General features: G+C 38.7%; 1 protein-coding gene across 3 annotated transcripts; it reads left to right on the forward strand.

Annotated features, from left to right (window-relative positions):
* The first annotated feature begins 1,371 nt into the window (after positions 1-1,371).
* LOC129776119 (uncharacterized) lies at positions 1,372-5,006 on the forward strand. Of its 3 annotated transcripts, none has more exons than XR_008743057.1 (4): positions 1,372-2,752; positions 2,840-2,926; positions 3,008-4,441; positions 4,515-5,006. XR_008743057.1 is itself a non-coding variant. In XM_055781536.1 (3 exons), exons 1-3 carry the CDS (start codon positions 2,516-2,518, stop codon positions 4,334-4,336), a joined length of 1,653 nt encoding a protein of 550 aa, XP_055637511.1. In that variant the 5' UTR covers positions 1,373-2,515; the 3' UTR covers positions 4,337-5,006. The 3 variants fall into 3 exon arrangements, 1 of the variants encoding a protein (XP_055637511.1); XR_008743056.1 differs by having other exon boundaries at positions 1,373-2,752; positions 4,518-5,006; XM_055781536.1 differs by having other exon boundaries at positions 1,373-2,752; positions 3,008-5,006.
* The last annotated feature ends 15,619 nt before the right edge of the window (positions 5,007-20,625 follow it).

Genomic DNA, 20,625 nt, shown 5'->3' on the forward strand with positions numbered 1-20,625 from the left:
AAATGTTATTTTTCATGAGATGAACAATTGAATAACTTTATAATGTCAAGCGTTATTTAAACGCCCTAACTGCCAAGTTTTGATTGGCCCGATTTACGGTTTCCCCAATACAAACTTCAAAATCGATGTACCTGTGGAACTCCGCTTTGCAAATATACATGCAAGTCGGGAGTATTTTTGTTCCCACCGAGCTGTGTTTCCCTAACACGGACTTCTAAATCAATGTGCCTAGGAGAATTCGTTTTGTCAACACATACAAGTCAGGGGTATTTTTTCCTATTGAGCTGTGTTTCCCTAACACGGACTTCAAAATTAATGTTCACATATTTTGGTAGTCCTAGGCGTAATATCAATCGCGAAAGGGCGTTCATTAAATTTATTTGTAACGAAGAACATAATCTATTACAAAAATTTCAATGCATTCTAAAATAATATTCGAAGTAGTAAACAAGTGGATTGCATAATATAATTGCGTAGTTTTACGTCGAAAATATGCGGTCGTGTCCTAGATACAAACCCTTAAATTTTCTTCCATGTAAAATTAACTTGAAAAATAAAGTTAATTGACTCCGTATGACTTAGATTGAGACGAAAAGTTTTCCGTTTGCGTCTTAGCTTTAAACGACTGAAGTTTTCAGCATCCTAATTGTGATAAAAAGTAAATACAATTGCTGACAAAAGTCAAACTTCCATGAAGAATCCAATAGAATCCTCTAGAATCCAAACATAGTAGACATTAAAATACTATTCCTGAAATCAAAGAAAAAAATTAAACATTTTAGTTCGTGATATGTTCTGTTTTTTTCATAATTCGAAAAATATGATTTGGAAATCTGTAATTAGCTTCTGTTTATCCTCTATCAACGTTATTCGTTGACACATTCAATTTTGTACTATTGGAGTAACTGACTGGTATGCCTGGTATGTGAACTTCCTATCTTCCTGGCTACTAACACAATCAAAGTTCAACACAACTAAAACCCGTGAATCTTTCCACCTTCTATCATTCATCTCGCAGCGATTGTACCGAGTTGCTTACATGGTTATAGCGCTGTACATGGTGACAGACATACAATTTTCGAAGTACAACGCTAGTACAGTTGTATGTCCGTCATAAGTATTAGCGACTCAAATTATGCTAGTATAGGAGTGTTAATAAGCGTGCAATTAAAAGAAGCGATCGCAACATGTTGCTTGAAAGTTAAAAACCATGTTGACACAATTTCATGGCCGATTGCTCGAATTAAGATTAATTGTGGTAAATGTTCTAATTTGATATTTATAATCATCAACATGCACAGAACTGAAAGTTACAATATCGAAGACGGCATGACATTCGAATGCACGTTTCAGTGGATAAATCTTGAAGATCTGCCCTAGATAACATAGTGAGAATCTAAAGCCAGCGCTACACGATGCTACGAACACCCTCGAATGCTGGACGCTCGATGATTCGACGCATCGTGTAGTCGACTGACGAGCTACGAACCTCCAATGTCGAGTGTCGAATATTCGCGTTGGAAGGTAATCCGTTCGTTGTGGATTACCTTCCAACGCGAGTGGCACGAGTCAAAGGATTTTTGTCATTCGTTGATTCGGCACACGGTGACATTCGATACACCGCTACACGATTCGTCCGAATTTATCTTTGACAGATTGGTTTGTTTACAAGTATTAGATGAAGGAACTATGAAATTGATTCATAAAATTCAAAATATTCGGCAAAATATTGCAGTTTAATAATGTTGACTTCAAGCATTTTTAATTTACAGCCCGATATCAGTACAATTGCTACGGCAGCAATTTCAATACTCGCATCGTCATCCAGTTTCCTAACGTTTTTGATGGTAAATAAAAACAATAAACATTCGATCCACATACTTGCCGAATGTTTGGACTGAGTGCATTGAATCGAACATTCACTTCACCGTGTAGCAGCACATTGGTCACAACCAAGACGGGTCTATGGTACTAGGTGAGGCCGTTTCGTCACTAAGTTGGTTAGGGGAGCGGTATATGAAAACAGTACGGAAGAAAGCAGAAGGGGAATTACATGCTTGAAGTGTGAAAGAGACAGACTGATCACGAGCGAGCTTGGGCACAAGCGTATTGTGTTTTGTTTACAAACAAAACACAGTAGACTTCCAAGATGGCTGAAGAGTGGTTTTAGCAAGTTGGCCCACCTTAGGATATACTTCTACGCGCCTTGGTCACAACATTTGTCGATTCATCGAGCCAAAGGTTTGAGTCCAACATTCGAGTGAAATGTTGGACGAATCGTGTAGCGCCCGCATAATCTGAGTTTCGCTACGTATAAACTCCGCATTTTTAGCCTAAACTCAAACCTCGGACATGAGTAGCGCTCATTCACTTGATACTGAGAACGCTGAGAACACGAAAGAATGAAAAAAAGGAAAAAAGGAAAAAAAGTAAAGAAAATCAAACGCCGGTTCTCTTCATTCGTTTGTTGATAATTCAGAAGTGCAGTTGATAGTTCTGAGTTCCGCCCTTGAAAATGATTCAGTTCCAGCTACAATTGCTAGGGTCCCGCCTAGTTGCACAAGCGAAAAGCTATGACCGTAGCATTGACTGGATCGACCATCGGATCATGGATCTCGGAGAAAACGTGCTCCGATTGATTGACGATCTACTGCAGAAAGATTGCTACAAAAGCATTCGGACAATGGTTTTCTATGATTTCGAATTTAGCCGAGAGTGTGTCATCTTCCATAAACCTGTTCATTGTTGTGGGGTAGGTACAGGCTAAAGCCATTGAGTCGCGAGAATACCGACTCTATTTGATATTTTGTTTATACTTTTTTTTCTCTGTTCATTGCAGAAATTGTTGAAGAATACAGAGACGCTGACGGTGCATTTGCTGAATAACAAAAAGCATGAAGATGTGGACGGCGATAAAACGCGTTTGGTTAGCGATATTTTTTTTGTTCAATGATTTTATATTGTTGATCAGAAGTTGATTCGATTCATCTCCACTTTTTTCATACAGGCTATGGAGTTCTTTATACTTCTTCAAGCCGCTTCCAATGCACTACAACGGTATAATGAAGATTATGAGCGTATTGACAACACTACAGCTGATTGTTTCCGCAAAGGACATGTGCTCGTTGAACGCATTCTTAAAAAAACTCGTAAGGAAACCACTTTCCTTAATGTTTTGTTCGATGTGGATGTCTGGAAGTGGAAAGTTGTTTTCGATTACACATGTGGCCCGTGTGAAAAAATGGGTGTTAAGTGTTGTCGGTTCGTCGACGCTATCGCTTGGTTTAAGGTGTTTAAAGATTCGATCAGTGTCAACCCGATTCTACACCTGGAGAGTAAACTGCACTTCGAAAGCATTCATTATTTGCCCAAAGACAAACTGCTCATTCGTGAGATTAACAACAATCGTCCATTGACGCCTGCTGGAATATACTTGATGAACGTTACTGAGTATGAGTTGAACGATATGTGCAAAGTTGGTAAGCAGATTGAACGGGATTCTTCGTTTGATAGAATTACCAAATACGTAAGAGAAAAATTATCGCACAAGTTGGGAGAGATGAATATCATCTACTTTGGTTCACGCATTATGGGAACTGCCAATCGTGATTCCGATTATGATATATTCATTGAATCATGTTCAAACAAGGAACCCACTGAATGTTTCAACATATCTGTTAAATGGGCTCTAACTCATCCTGAAGAAGTTATTATCGTGCGAATGATTCCTGAAGGCCCACTACTTCTAAGTATCTACGTTGAGGATCTGGGAGCCGCACTGGATCTCACCTTTAAAGACACGTATGCAACCGCTAATTGCCAACTGAAGAAGTATTTCTTCGACCTGCAGCCGTTAGCCCGAAAATTGTATTTTCTTCTGAGAATGTGGCAACGTGAAATAGGAATTACCCAATTTTTCCATGATCACTTAATGGCCATGCTGGTTATATTTTTCATGCAACGAAAGAAATATTTGCCGTCGGTCCGTTCCTTGCTTATTGGACCTCCCATGAGGGGCGATGAATATAATACGCGTTTCGAGAAAGATATACCGAAACCACCGCAACCTCGTGATTTATTCAGCCTGACTAAAGATTTCTTCCGTTATTGGGCGGAATTCGATTGGACGCGAAACGGAGTTTCTGTTTTTGAAGCCGCAGTCCTGCCAAGGGAAAAATTTCGCTTTGATCCACAACGCTCGAGCCCGATGATGTGCAGCGATTTTTTCAACCAAAGGCGTAATTGTGCAGCTAGACTAGCGACATCTGGCTACCGTATGTTTGTCGAGGCCTGCCAAGAAGCCAACGAAGTTCTCAAGCAGAAGAAAAAAATGTAACCACCAGACATCATCTTTCATTTGGTGTCGAAACTTGAATTCCACATTTGAATTTTTCAAACATATCACTATGTTACAAGCAGCATCGAATGAACTAGAGACACAGTGAGTTCTAAATTTGGTAGCAGTTGTTCATTAATTTTATGAACTTTCGTTTCTTTTTTTTTCATTTTTCAAGCAGAAGATTTAATAACCATTCAAACCCGAACCAAATCACATCAAAAAGTGTCTATCGAGCTGAACCGATCCTACGACTTCGCTTATAGTTCCAAAAGAGCACAAGGAAAAGAATTTTCAACCATGTTTTGTTTCTAAAAAAAATGTGGAAAGCTTTAATGCCTATATCCATCGCGACGGAAAAGTGCCAAACATTTATTTTATTATATTTTTGTAAGAGTTTGTTTTCGAAATTTTATTTTTCTTGTGATAATTACATAAAAACCGTTGAATGGTTCAGTGAACCAGACGATGCCAGAGAGAATATGTATTTGAATCGCGCTTGTGTTGGCGAACCCCTCATCTGACAGTTTAAATACCATAAAGTGTAAACTTTCTAAAAAGGTGTAGATTCACTGAAATTAGAATTACCAAGTGTATTTTGTAGTTAGAGGATATTTGCAATGACAAAATTTGATGTAGTAATATTAAGAATAAAACATCTTATAAAAGACTTGCTTTCTCATGTTTCTGTGTGAGTATCACTGAATCCTTTCGGAGCTAAGACCTTAGACAGACCACATCAGTCAGAATACTTGTACAAAACTTGTATGTTATACTAGCTGACCCGACAAACTTCGATCCGCCCAAAATTTGTTTTTTGTTATCAATACCTTCAAACATTCACGTTTTCTTACTAAGCGCAAGTTCATGAGTCCAATCGCAGAACTGTTCATTGATTGATCTTCTAATCGACCCACTTGAATTTACCTTTGGCCTTTTACTATAAAATTCCAAGTAGTTCTACCAAAACTCATTATAATATAGGATTATTTTCAGACACAATTCTCGTTCATTCCGTTACATGGAATACAGGTCGGACTCGACCATTTTTTTTCAACAATCATTTTCAAATCCTATACATAATCGAATCTCAAGAAAACAATTTTTTCATTAATGTATGAGTGTCAAACATTAATAGAAAAATAGCTTTTTTGCGATTCGATTATGTATTGGATTTGAAAGTTAACGTTGAAAGTGAAATTGCGATTATATATAATCGAGTCCAACCTGTAAATGTTTGATACAGAAAATATGATAGAATAAAGACAGACCCCTCCCCTCTTCTCCCCTTAGAGAGCGGGGAGGAGTGTTGAACCACCTTAGAAATGTTTCTTCCCCATAAAATCTGTACATGCCAAATTTAGTTCCGTTTGCTTGATTAGTTCTTGAATTATGCGGAAATGTATGCGTCATTTGCCCCCTCCCTCTCAGAGAGACAGGAGGAGTGTCTATTCACCATAGAAACGTTTTGTGTCCCCTAAAACCTTGGCATGCCAAATTTGGCATTTTCTAGATTAGTTTTCGAGTTATGCAGAAATTTGTCTTTCATTTGTATGGCAGCTCCCCCTTAGAGAGGGCGTGGAGGACCACCGTGAAACATTTATTGCGCCCTAAAACCTCCATATACCTAATTTGGTTTCGTTTGCTTGATTAATTCTCGAGTAATGCAGTATGACAGCCCCCTTAAAAGAGGGGGTGCAGAATCTAACCACCATAGAATCATTTATTGCACCCACATGCCAAATTTGTTTTCATTTGCTTGAATAATTCTCGAGTAATGCAGAAATTTGTGTTTCATTTGTATGAGAAAGACGGGAGGAGTGTCTATTCGCCATATAAACGTTTTGTGTCCCCTAAAACCTTCGAATGCCAAAATTTGGTATTTTCTTGATCAGTTTTCGAGCCATGCACAAATTTGTCTTTCATTTGTTCTGTTCTTGTTTTTGAAGGGACTTTAACCCAAAGGTCATTCGTCCCTATTGTCTTTCATTTGTATGGCAGCTCCCCATTAGAGAGGGGGTGGAGTGTCTAACCACCGTGAAAACATTTATTGCGCCTCAAAACCTCCATATACCTAAATCGGTTTCGTTTGCTTGATTAATTCTCGAATAATGTAGAAATTTGAGTGGGATTTGTGGCAGCCCCTCCTGAGAGAGGGGGAGGAGTATCTAACCACCATAAAAACATTTATTGCACCCCAAAACCTTCACATGCCAAATTTGGAGGGGGATGGAGTGTCGAACCACCATAGAAACATTTATTGCACCCCTATGAGAGGGGGGAGGAGTATCTTCTTCTTCTTCTTGAATGGCGTTAACGTTCCCTTGTGGAGCTTTTGCTGTCTCAACGTATGCATTAACTAGCGTAATTTATTAATACTTAGTTGAGATTTCTTAAGCCAAATAACACGCCTTGAATGTATTCCGAGGGGCAAGCTCTTGAATACGCGTGACCACAGTGCAAATACAAGGAAATTTCTTTGACGAAAACTCCCCCGGCCAGAACGGGAATCGAACCCGAACACCCGGCATGATAATGTGAGACGCTAACCACTCGGCCACGGGTGCACAAGGGGAGGAGTATCTAACCACCGTAAAAACATTTGTTGCCCCCTAAAACCTTCACATGCCGAATTTGGTTTCGTTTGCTTGAATAATTTGCAAGTCATGTAGAAATTTGTGTTTCATTTGTATGGCAGCACCCCCCCCCCCCCCTTAGAGAGGGGGAGGTGTCTCAAACTATCATGAAAACCTTCCCCGGCCCCAAAAACCCCTACATACCAATTTTCATGTCGATCAGTTCAGTAGTTTCCGAGTCCATAAGAATCAGACAAACAGACAGAAATCTATTTTTATATATTAGGCTGTCAAAAAAGTCCTGCGGTATTTCCGCGAGGTGTCGTTGTAAGCGCGTAGTTCTAGTTGTATTCATTGTATCGAGTCATACTATAGCTTGTTGGAAAGGTATTTTTGCACGCTATAATGCCCTTGGCAGTGTTTTGTTTGGTTAAGTCGTTCGTGAGTTATAGTGTCGCAAATATGGAGCAAAATAAAGAGAAAATCCGACATATTTTACAGTACTACTATGACAAAGGCAAAAATGCATCTCAAGCTGCCAATAAAATTTGTGCAGTTTATGGACCCGATACAGTTTCAATTTCCACCGCACAACGATGGTTTCAGCGTTTTCGTTCTGGTGTAGAGGTTGTCGAAGATGCGCCACGCTCCGGAAGGCCTGTCGTCGAAAATTGCGACAAAATCGCTGAATTAGCCGAGAAAAACCGGCATAGTAGCAGCCGTAGCATCGGCCAAGAGCTGGGGATAAGTCATCAAACCGTTATTAACCATTTGAAGAAGCTTGGATTCACAAAGAAGCTCGATGTATGGGTGCCACACAGGTTGACGCAAAAAAACATCTTTGACCGTATCGACGCATGTGAATCGCTGCTGAATCGCAACAAAATCGACCCGTTTCTGAAGCGGATGGTGACTGGCGATGAAAAGTGGGTCACTTACAACAACGTGAAGCGCAAACGGTCGTGGTCGAAGCCCGCTGAAGCGGCTCAGACGGTGGCCAAACCCTCATTAACGGCCAGGAAGGTTCTGCTGTGTGTTTGGTGGGATTGTCAAGGAATAATCTATTATGAGCTGCTTCCCTATGGCCAAACGCTCAATTCGGACCTGTACTGCCAACAACTGGACCGCTTGAAGGTAGCACTCATGAAAAAGAGGCCATCTTTGATAAACAGAGGCCGCATTGTCTTCCATCAGGACAACGTCAGGCCACACACTTCTTTGGTGACGCGCCAGAAGCTCCGGGAGCTCGGATGGGAGGTTCTTTTGCATCCGCCGTATAGTCCGGACCTTGCACCAAGTGACTACCACCTGTTTTTGTCCATGGCGAACGAGCTAGGTAGTCAGAAGTTAGCCACAAAAGAGGCCTGTGAAAATTGGCTATCCGAGTTTTTTGCCAATAAGGAAGCGAGCTTCTATAACAGGGGTATTATGAAGTTGGCATCTCGTTGGGAACAAGTCATCGAACAAAACGGCGCATATTTGACTTGAAACAGATGATTGTAACTAATTTTATGAACAAATGAAAATTCAAAAAAAAATACCGCAGGACTTTTTTGACAGCCTAATATATAGATATGAAAACAAACGAACATGAAGGATCACGAATTCCACACTAGACTGAAAATCCGAAGAAGTCGGCTTGAAACGTTCGTCGCCCAGCGCCGTTCGGTTGAATTTCTTGCGAGGCCCCAATAAGAAAAAAATATAGGGGGTTGTATCCAAGACATTATCTTTTCGGATATTATTTATAAATGAAACGAAATTTCATTAAAAATTCTCTAGTAGAAAGTATCGGTGAGCCTGAGGAGAGTTAATGGCTTGCGTGGATTTGTAGAAGCAGTTCTAATAGCAACGGTTCTTTTTTGCCTTTGCGAGAACAATACACGAACTGGTAGCAATTTATTTCTTTTTGTCAATGCTATCGCAGGATAATGGAAAAACGGAGCAGAATGAAAAAATCCCAGGTGCAGGCGATGGTTCTCTGTAGTCTTCAGATATCGAAGAACACTCTTGGCTTCGGTCCAGTTGCGGTTTGTTGGGTTTTCTTTTCTGCCCAGCAGTGAAACGGATACGCAAATGTCCGGCCGAGTGTTGACCGAAACATAAAGCAAACTAATACTCCTTCTGCTTGAGGTATCCGAGGTCAATCGGCACTTCCGATGGCTTGGCTTATAACTTCGACATAACTTGTTTGAACGAGAGTGTAATGGTCACCGTCCCTCGACCGGTGAATCCCCAAGAAGTGCTTGAGTTCGCCTAGACAGGATAACTTTGAGTGTTGCTGAAGCTGTTGGCGAGTCTCTTCAAAATCTTCCTCGGAGTTGCAGGCGACGACCATATCGTCAACGTATATAAGGATTTCTGTCATGGTTGCGGATATACAGACACGTGTCGGCATAAGCATGGTGGAAGCCCATGGACTTGAAAATACCGTCGATCTTCTTATTCCATGCACGAGCGGACTGCTTGAGTCCGTAAATGCTGCGCTTGAGGTGGCAAATCATGCCATCGTGTCAATTGAAGCCAGCGGGTTGCTTCATAACATGTCTTCCTGCAGCTCCGCATATAGATAGGCGTACTTGATATCGAAGTGCTTGACCACCATCTGTTGCTTATTGTCCAAAACGAGGACTGTTCGAAGAGTCGTTTGACGTACGACAGGAGCGAATACGTCGTCGTAGTCTTGACCGAATTTCTGTTCGAATCCCTGGGCGACTAGTCGTGCTTTGTGCCGCACCACTCGTCCGTGTTCGTCCTCCTTGTTCTTAAACGTCCACTCACAATCTACCACCTTTCGACTTGGAGGCAGTTGTACGAGCTCCCAAGTACCATTTTCTTTGAGCACATCGATACCCTCCTTCATTGCGGCTTTTTAGGCAGCTGCCTCCGGATTATTAATTGCTTCGGAGTAGTTTTGGGGTTCTTCCCAAATGGCCTAATTATTAATTATTATGGCACTAATTTGAAGTTGCCACCAGACGTCGACACAATGCCACTGTCATCGCGAATTACCAATTTACCACCATCTGACATATCGTGATGTCGATGATGAACTTCTACAGCAGAGTGATCGTGAGATAGGCGGTGACGGTAAGTAGAGTGAGATAGCGAGAATCATGCCATACACCTGGTTCAACCGTTGAAATGGTGTCCGTGCCGCTCTCGATGAACTTGACGTCGTGGCTCACAGGGATTTTCCGTGTGGCTGTGTCGAGGAAACGATAGGCTTTGTATTTGTTTGAATAGCCAACAAAAATCAATTTCTGTGCGGTGACATCCAGCTTTCTCTTTGCCTTTGGAATGTCGACCCACGCTGTGCAACCGAAGGATCGCAAGTGGCCGACCTTGGGTCTTACACCGTTCCAAAGCTCGTATGGTGTAACGTCGATTGGTTTCGTAGGCACGATGTTTTGATGATACACGACCGTGTTGATCGCCTCTGCCCAGTATCGCTGATCCAGTTGTGCATCGAATAGCATGCACCGTACCATTTCGATAAGCGAGCAGTTCTTCCGGTCCGCAATCCGGTTCTATTGCGGACTTTAGCCGGCGGTGTACTGGACTGAGATCCCTTCGCGCTTGTAGAAACTTCCCCCTCAGTAGGTAGAGTACACAATAGCGTCTGTGGTCGTTGATATCAGTAATCACACCTTATTGACGTGTGAATGATGTTAATGAAATATTTTTTTTCTAATATCCTGTATTCGGATAGATAGCAATACTGACCGGATAGGCCAATCAGAACGAAGCGCGGGATCTCTTGCGAAAGAGCGAAAAAACAAACATAGTATTGTTCACATCATTTTTTTTAGTATTTAGTTGTTATTTCTATGACAAGTAACAGTCTTGAATGTATTCTGAGAGACATGTTCTACAATATGTGCGATCACAGTGTAGAAATCCCCCGGCCGCTCTCAAGAGAAAACACGGATATTGTACAAACATAAAACAACGAGATCCCACCACTATCAACATCATTGCTCATTTTGAATTTATATTCAGATAATACATAATACATATAATACATTAACATATGGTTGAAGGAGATGAAACCGGGGCTCTGACAACCCTATCCCAACCAATGCGAATTGAGCGTAGGCAGCATAAAACAGGGCTTGCGCTTAGGGGGCCCACGTATTGTTTTATGTTTAGAGTCATATAGGTTAATATATGATAAAGTTGGATAGTTTCCTTTGGCAAGCGATGTTTGGATACCCATACGGAAGCTTTCTTGGCGACTTGCAATTAAAATCACTGCTGAAAAATCGCGCGGAGCACTTCATTTCTAATTTTAGGTTATGATTTCTATGCTCATGATTTTCTATGCTGGCTACCAGTCTTCCGAAAAACACTTACACATGTCCACGCGATGTGAAAATTCCATGTTCTTGTTTGAATTCGAACATGATTTTCGCTAGTGTTGAATGTCTATCCCAAACACGAACAATGATACACAAACATAAACATTTGAAAACAAACACGATGTTTATAATTCAAGAACATCATGTACAAACATATCACCCGATGTCGCAGTATTCATTGCTTTCGTTTCGTTTCTTTTCATACACGGAAAGAAATTATTCATCCCAAAACATTTCTTCGTAGAATACTTTTTCACAGAAACGAACTTGAAATTTAGTTCGCATTTCAAAAATTGCACGAACTAAGAGGGTATGAGTTCATGCACCAAAATATATATTTTTATTAAGGCTCAAATGGCGTCAGCCTAACGGGGCCGGGAGTTCAATATTTTGACAATGTTTGCTTACAACTATGTTAGTAATATGTAACCGATTACTCGCGGTTGGCTCGAGGTTAGTATTACAAGTGTTCTCATAATTGGGATGTTGCAGTCTTCAGTGCTCTGTACGTGTGCCCGACATGGGATACTTCCTATTGGGATGCAGCTGACCGTTAATCAGCAACGCCCCCCTAGTCTGTACCCCATATCTAGCGTGGTGCGTCTTTTTCGACTCGAGGAATCCAGGATAGAATGATCACTAGCCGGCGCAATCATCAGCTCGTGTAGAGTTGTCATGAGCGGTACAACCTTTGGCTCTTGTTGAATCATCAGTGGACTGCACAACCTTCGGCCCGTGTATCTGTAAAGAGTGTGTGTATGTATTGCCGCGACTAAGTAAAAGTTTATAGATCGTTCATGCACATTTTGCAAGTCTGATTAAATAGTCCTTGGTTTCGTTCAAAGAAAACATTCTCTGAATAGAAAGAAGCTTTCTATTTTTTTTTGCGTGCATGTTGGCAATTAAAGTCTGGGGAGCCGACTGCATAGCGGGCGACGTCGTACAAATGCTGATCAAAAAAATAAATACCCAAAAATTAGTTTTAGATGCAACCTTCAGCGGCACACAGCAGAACCAGCAGAGAAATTTCAGCGGCTAAAACACACCATTAATTTCTCGATGTTATCACAAACTGAATGAAGGAAAAAACTAAAAGCTACACTTACACTGCACTACATATGCTATGTGTGCATGCGATTGCATCATCCTTTCTTCTCCTCTTCTCCGCTCGTTTTATAGCTCGGGTCGCGATCGTCGCGAACAAGCAGTATTGGCCATGTGTATTCAAAGATCCAGCCAAAATTGTTGCTCCCGTGGTCGAGTGGTTAGCGTCACGCCTAACATGTCACTGCTGAATAATTCAATTTTAGTACTTGTTCAAATAGCTAATAATAGCGAATGTTACATGAATTCAATATATAAATTGATGCGTGCACTAAATAATGATATCAAATGTGAAAAACTCTCATATCAATCGATGTTTATTTTGTTCAGAACAGAAAAAGAGATTTTTTTTGCCCAATATTTTAGACGAAGCATCCATTGTCATGAAATAAAAGCATTTTTTCCATGTCAACATACCAACACACCACGCGTTGAGTGGTGGTGGTGTGGTGTCCGATTCGCTTCTTCTACTCTACGCACTGCCGGTGCTTGGGGTGAAAATGCAAGAGAAACTGTACACCATGTTCGAACATCATGTGAAACATTGGGATTAAACATCGTATGTCCAAACATACCACGAATACAAACATGTCACATTTTCTAACATAGGTACGAAAAAATCATGTTTGTACTCAAACACAAAACTATGAACAGCAGCGTGGACATGTTTATTCCGGACGCAGTGTTTTTTGTGAAACATGGAAGACTGCTGGCTACCGAAAGGCGGCCATCTTAGCAATCCCTTGGATGAAACAAACAAGAGAGAGCACTCGATGGATTTTTATGTGTATCGTAAGATGATACGACGCGATCAGTACATTCAGATCAGTACGATTCATGGTTGACATGTACGCAAAGATAGAGAGCGAACGACTGTGATTTCTATGACAACATAAGCGACTTGAGGAAGGATTCATTCACTTGCGAGACGCAATCATGAACAACAACGACACAACCTTTGTTTTTGCTAAGACAAAACGCTTGCATTGTCTTGATATTACAGTACGGGTGTCCAAACAATAAATGAAGTCTTTAATGAGCTTCATTACAACACACTTATTCGGTCCCATACGGGGCTGTCCACATACCACGTGGACAGAAAACGCACGATTCTAGACTCTCCCCTCCCCCTCCGTGGACAAGCGTGGACATTGACCACACTCCTGTAGTCCACACATTCTTTTATAGAAATATGGAAATGCGTCCAATCAAAGATTGTACTAATTTATATTTTATGTTTTTTTATTAATAAAAACAGATAAACAAATTAAATGCTCAAAAATTTAGATGGCATGAGTTCAAAAGTTCTTAAACTGCGTCCCTGTCCAGCCACATTGTCTCATCTTAACTGTTGTCGTCAACGCAATTCAGAACCTTCTTCGCTCATATTATTTCCAGTGAACGCGTACCATTCTCTATTTCCGTTAACAAAGAATTCACCAGCGCATTCAGAATATGTTCCATATATTCCCATAGCGACCATTAGGAATTGCGTGTCAAGATAAGTGCTTGTAAGGCAAAATTTACGCCAGACAGCTCTCAACTCGGTGGACTCACTAACGTAATACAGTAGAACCCCCATTATCCGCGATCGGATGATCCGCGGTGCGGTTTATCCGCGAAAGCGAGTTCCATAGTAATTCTATGAACCTACCCTAAATTTGGCAATGAGTGGTAGGTTTTTGTTCTTCTGTTTTGGTCATGACTTTCACATTATTTGACTACTGGTGTACACGACCTTACAGATGGATAGTTCAATGATTCTTGTATTGATAAAACATTGTTTTCATACTGAAATATCTGTTTTTTTTTGTGTTTGCACCTCATTTTTAGTCATTTGTTGTGTTATCCGCGATTTTCGTGATCCGCGGTGAGCTAGCCCGACTATTCCGCGGATAATCGGGGTTCCACTGTATTCGCAATATTCGAGGCCTGTATAGTTGATTACACCTCTCCGAACGAAATATTCTAGAGTTTGGGTAAACGTAGAATCGCTGGTCGTGGGCAAATATGGCGGTTGATATCTAAATAAAAAAATATGGTTGAATGTACTAATGAATGTTAGTTGAATGTAAAAAAAAAATATGGTTGAATGTACTAAACCAAAAATTTGTACCTAGATGAAGAATCAATGCTAAATCAATATTTTCAAGGAATTCAAATGCGTACAATAATTTATTGATTGATTTATGTAATAATTTGATCATTCCAACAAAAATAAATAAACTTAAGCCCAAAACAAACTTCCTTAAAATCTTCATTATGCGTGAAATAACACCTGAATAAATTTATCTGTCAAAAATATCCAGCGCCTCCAGAAAATTTCCGGAGCACAACGGTCTAGAAGAGTTCTTTCTAATAATTTTGACGGGATGTATCATCAATTGAATGGCGTTTTAAATATAGCTCATCCATTCGAGCGAAATTTTTCGAAAACATTCTATTTTGTCAAAGAAAAAGACAAATTATTCAACGGATTGAGGCCAATTCATTCACGAAACGTTTAATACAAAACAACCTCTCAAATATTGAAGCGACAACTAGAATTCGTGGAAAAATATTTTCATAAAATATAAATTTCACTAGTTTTATTTTAGCAGTAAAAGCAGGGATGAGTTTTCTTCTAGTTGCATACAACTCGTACGAAGTTATAAATTAAAATGCTTGATTAATATGGGTATTCAAACCGTGGATTTTGAGTTTACAACAAAAGATTATAGTTTTACACAAAATAACCGCCAAATTATGGTCCGATTATCTGGAAAAACCACATCCCATCAAATTAATCATGTCTAAAGTACATTGTATTCTAAATATTCTATTTTTCATTGCAACTGAGCGCTAAATTTTGGATGAAGAATTCATCCACAGTACTTCGGGTACTTCGAAGATAGCCAACATACCAGGTGTGCGAGTTGAAATTGTCGTTTTTTTCGATGGAGAAAACACATAATTTCTGTAACTTCCAATCTTTTTTTCATCAATGCAAAGTTTGAATTTACAATTTGTTGACAGTAGTGGTCTTTATTCGCTGTTTCATCCGGTAGCTCAGGGTATACCATACCCTTCTGGTCCACCATACACAGAGCACGTATTTCGGTCCAAGGTCCCTCAGATCGAAACTACCTGTTTTGGATTACCGAAATCATCTCTCATATGTTTTCATTGCAAGAGCATGTTCACCAAACTTCCAAAAGCAAATGATGTCCTACGACCGCTTTTTTCTTCAAATGAAAAAAAAAAACAAAATAGCAAATACTCTTCATTCGGAATGAAACTCGAAATTTTTTACTCTGAACATTTTTTGCAGAATGACATGAAGTTTAACATCAAATGAAATCATATATATAAAATCGAAGGAATGCATACAACCCTGCTTGAAAAATCTATAGCATGAATCGGTCAATTTCAACTTGCCCATCTGGTATACCAAAAGTGATAAAATATAACAAAATTTCTCTGGAGCCGTAGTTAAGAGAAACCTAGAATACAAAACGCTCTCATAAGTGAAACGATCCCCCTACTTATCTGTAAATGATTTCAAAAATCCCACTTAAACTTAAACTTAAACATAATACATTATTAAATTATTATTATATTAATTGTTGATGTCTTTATTAGAAACTGATTAGTCTCTACCGTGTCAAATTTTCCCTCACGTAGTCCAGGGCTTGGAACATATATTTAGTTTATTCGCTAATAGAAGGTTGCTCAGAAATTAACTTTGCTCGAAGTTGGAAGCCACTCAAGCGAACGATTGGTTTTCAGTAGCCTACCTATGTTACCTATGTAGAAAAATAAAAATATGTATATCAGGTTCTAAAATCACTAAAAATCAATCACTAAAAATCTAAGCTCTCTAATTATCTGTTATGTGAATTTTCTATTTCAGCGTCAGATCTCTCCGATTTATATGATTTACTTTAAGAATACACATTTTAAATAAGAAGTTCAATTATATGAAAAAATGTGAATGTTCGACCGGATAGCTAAACCCCTTTTTAAATAAATACGTATTCAGGGTGGATAGAAAATTTGAACATTCTTGAAAATGCAGAACATCATTCTTATTTGAATACAGATGTGAACGTGTTTTCCAGAATAATTCATTGAACCTGTTCACGTAGATATATCTTCTTCTTGAATGGCGTTAACGTTCATTTATTAATACTTAGTTGAGATTTCTTAAGCCAAATAACGCACCTTGAATGTATTCCGAGGGGCAAGCTCTAGAATACGCGTGACCACAGTGCAAGTCGAAGGAAATTTCTCTGACGAAAAATCCCCCGCCCAGAACGGGAATCGAACCCGAACACCCGCCATGATAATGTGAGACGCTAACCACTCGGCCATGGGCGCACACGTAGATATATGCAGAACATAAATGCAGAGCTGATTCCATTTTGAGTATATTTTTCGAAAATATTTATTGAACGTGTCCACGTGGATTTATTCTACACCACCTCCCCCCTCACCATGGACAAGCGTGGACATTTGCATTACCCCTACCCACCCTAAAGTTGTCCACGTGGTATGTGGATAGCCCCTACGTTGCTAGATGTATTCGGTTCTGAAACTTGTTCTGTGTATCAGAATAACAAATTCTCTGCAAGTGACGAAAAATCTTAAACGAAAATTGTCTCTGGCAATTATTTTATGTTATGGATAGAGTTTAGGCAGAAATGCAAACAAATTTATAGAAAAATAGTTAAGTTATGATCAGGGCTATGTCTTCTAAGCATTTGAACAACATCGAGTAATAATTTTCATTTAAGTTTTAACAATTTCAAATCGCTTTCGGGTCTGCTAATCTGATTGAGAGTAAATTGCTCTACGAATACGGATAAAGTGCGCTACACATACGACGTTCCGTCACCGTGAAGTCAACGTAAAGGGATAAAATGTCAAATATTCTCCCATGAAAATCGTATGGTACACTGAGAGAAATAATTAGTAAATATAACGAATTTTTTGGTAAATACTACCAATCTATAGTCATTTTCGACCGTACTAATAAACACATATGTCAAGCAGAACCATGATTCGGAAGCCCAATATCGGCTACATTTTCTCGCCGAAAATGCACGTATCAGAATTATATCCTTATTATACCTCCGTATTGCCTTATGGGAACAATGAAAATGGTTAATACGCGCTTTTCTCACCAATTTTCAGATATGACAATATCCAAGCTTACTAATGTTATCGAGTAAAATATACTAATCTCTGGTAGGGATGCGGGTTTGTTGACAATATGTACAAAAAATTTGTACATTCTACTAATTTTGCATTACCAAATGTATTTAGTAGTTTTCGACCGAGGATTTTTCTAAGGGTAGCATTCACATACACAACCACCGGCAACTTTGACGTCGGCAAAATAAGTCCAAGAGAATAGTTGACGGCGGCGCTATATGTACACTGAGAGGAATAATTAGTATATATTACAAATTCTTTAGTAATTAATACCAATTCGTTAGTCATTTTCTACCGTACTATTAATTCGTATATTTTACGCGAGTACATTAGTAAATACAAGTGTCAAAACATGTACCAGAATATCGCGCCAACTTCGATCCTTCTTTCGGGATTTCGTGCCAACGCCCAATTTATTGATATCGGGTTGCATTCGTTTATTATACAATACAATAATGACGATATAGAGGTTATATTTTGTTCATTTATTTCCATCGAATAAAATTCCAACATAAAAAACTGAACACTTAAGCACTTGTATGGGCACAAGTTTACGGTTGCACAACTTGCAAACGGGTATACTTCCACGCTCGGAGCATTTTGCTGCTGGATGATTGGCATGTTGGTAATGGATATCTGCGTTAGTATTTTGTTGCCGGTGCCGTCGAGATAGATTATTCAGCACAACAATTAGTATATATTTGGTGTGGCCCTTCATTTCCTTTCGGCGAAAATAGCTTCGCGACCGAGAAGAAATATAAATGTATGATTATATTTCATTTAAAACAAACTGCTTACCTCCGAATTGTATTACTTTCATGAGGGAAATGGCGACTGCAAGCTTTGCTCTACACAGTTGCTCAGATATGACAACACTCTAACTAACGCTATCAAGTAAAATGTACTAATCTCTCGTAAGAATGTATATTACATCTGACATTTGCTTTACGAAATTTTGGTAAAATGTACTAATAATGTGTGCATTCTACCAATGTATCGACTACTAAAGATTTGGTAGCTCCAGTTACGAAAGATTTCTTCTAGTGTATAGCGCACTTAAATTTTTTTGACGTTCGTTTTGCGTTAAGGCAAGGTTACCACATTTGCATAGAACGATTGAGCCGAACGGTTTTCAGAATGTAAAATTGAATTTCGAACGAATCGTGAAATTTGATCAAGTTTCAAACCAATCGGATTCCGGAATAAGGGTGACAAACATGGTTCATGGAGCTGCATGGCAAATGTAAAATGTATAAAGTGTTTTCAGGAAGATTCAACGACACTTTCGTTTGAATCTTTTCATTCATTTTATTTTATCGACATTCGATTATTGTATAGATCTTTAAAACATTCAAACACATTATTCACAATACATTAACTATTTTTCATTTCATGACCAAAATATTCATTCAAAATAACGTTTATGGCAGAACAATGTTTGCCGGGTCAGCTAGTTTTACTATATTCTCATTATACCATGGACAGACATACAACTGTACTAGCGCTGTACGTGTACAGCGTTGTACAGGTACCACGATAGCATGACACACATACTTTGGTTGTACATTGTACCGCATGTCAGATTGACAATCAGAAGTTTGAATTTATTGCATTGTATTTTCACCAATATTTCAATGAAAAAGGTTTTTATTTAGCGTCTAAACCTAGGTAGTGCGGACTGAATCAAAACGGCTGTCAAAAAAGATCCAATTGAAATGTCAAAAGAGATCCAACGATCAGGAGTGTTATTTTTCTTATGATAATCAACACTATAAAAGAGGTATTGTTGTCAAGGGCAAAAATAAGTAAAATTATAAAATGAACGAACTACATTTTTCCGTCAATTGTTTAATTAACCATTGCATCTCTAAAAGACCATCTCAGCCTTTCACTGAGTAACGCATTTTTAATGTCCCCTCTCTTTGTCATAACGTTTTTCCGAACGTAATAAAAACAAACAAAGTCAGAGTCACGTAAATGTTTACTCCTGCGATTTGGAAATATTCGATAAAAAGTAGAAGGAAGAGCTGCCAGATGATTTTTAAAAAAAGTCTGTAAAAACATGTGAATGTCTGTTAAAAATGTGGAAAAGTCTGTAAAAGTGTGCAGATCTATAGAAATGTCTTTTAACGTTAATTTTCACTTATTCATTAATACTTTGTACATCACGATGCACGTAAGATTGTATTCTGTATATATATATATATATACAGCCATTCCATGCCAAACTAATATAGTTGTTCTCAGCTCTTCGTCAAAAGTGGTAATTTTGTTCTTTATCGCAAAACATTAAACTCGTATTTTTTTAATTTGTCATTAGGGTGCCCATTTCCATTTTAGGGTGATCCCAAAAATCATTTTTTCCACTTTTTCCCAAAATGACTTTTTTCAAAAATTTATAACTTTCGAACCACTCAACCGATTTAGATGATCGACATATCAAATTTAAGCCAATGAGCTTTAATTGAGAAATATTTAACTTGCATATAATATGGATCCTATTTTTAATATGGATTGAAAGCTGAGAACTTTTGCATAAAATATCTCGATATCAGAGATGCTATTTTTTTCGTTTTTGAAATATGATTTTGCAAAACTAATCGATGGTTCGAAAAACAATTTTTCCCCATTTTTCCCACTACAAAAAGTCATAACTTTCGAACTATTGGACCGATTCATATCATCGACATATCAAATTGAAGCTTACGAGATATATTTTTTAAAAAAATATTACTTTTGCGAAAAAATTGAATTTTGTTTTTGTAATTATGGATTGAGTTAGTTTTTCATAGTTTTCTCGGTTAAAGATAGGAGCGCTATATTTTTTTATATTTTTTATGGAATGCTGAGGAGTATTTACTTAACATATCTCGATATCAGAGATGCTATAATTATCGTTTTTAAGTTAGAATTTTGTAAATTTAACATGTTTTAAGTCTTCGATCAATATTCATATGTGACTAAACTAGACCTATGCTACTAGAATCCAATCTTCCCGCAAGTGTGAGTTTTGCTTATTGGCTTCAATTTAATATATCGATCATCTAAATCG

This window comes from Toxorhynchites rutilus, chromosome 3, assembly GCF_029784135.1.
Source record: "Toxorhynchites rutilus septentrionalis strain SRP chromosome 3, ASM2978413v1, whole genome shotgun sequence".
NCBI lineage: Eukaryota > Metazoa > Arthropoda > Insecta > Diptera > Culicidae > Toxorhynchites > Toxorhynchites rutilus.

Coding starts and splice junctions, on each gene's coding strand:
- LOC129776119 (XM_055781536.1), top strand. CDS start 2,516: ATGATTCAGTTCCAGCTACAATTGCTAGGGTCCCGCCTAGTTGCACAA. Junction 2,753..2,839: donor AACCTGTTCATTGTTGTGGG/GTAGGTACAGGC, acceptor TGTTCATTGCAG/AAATTGTTGAAGAATACAGA. Junction 2,927..3,007: donor ACGGCGATAAAACGCGTTTG/GTTAGCGATATT, acceptor TTTTTCATACAG/GCTATGGAGTTCTTTATACT.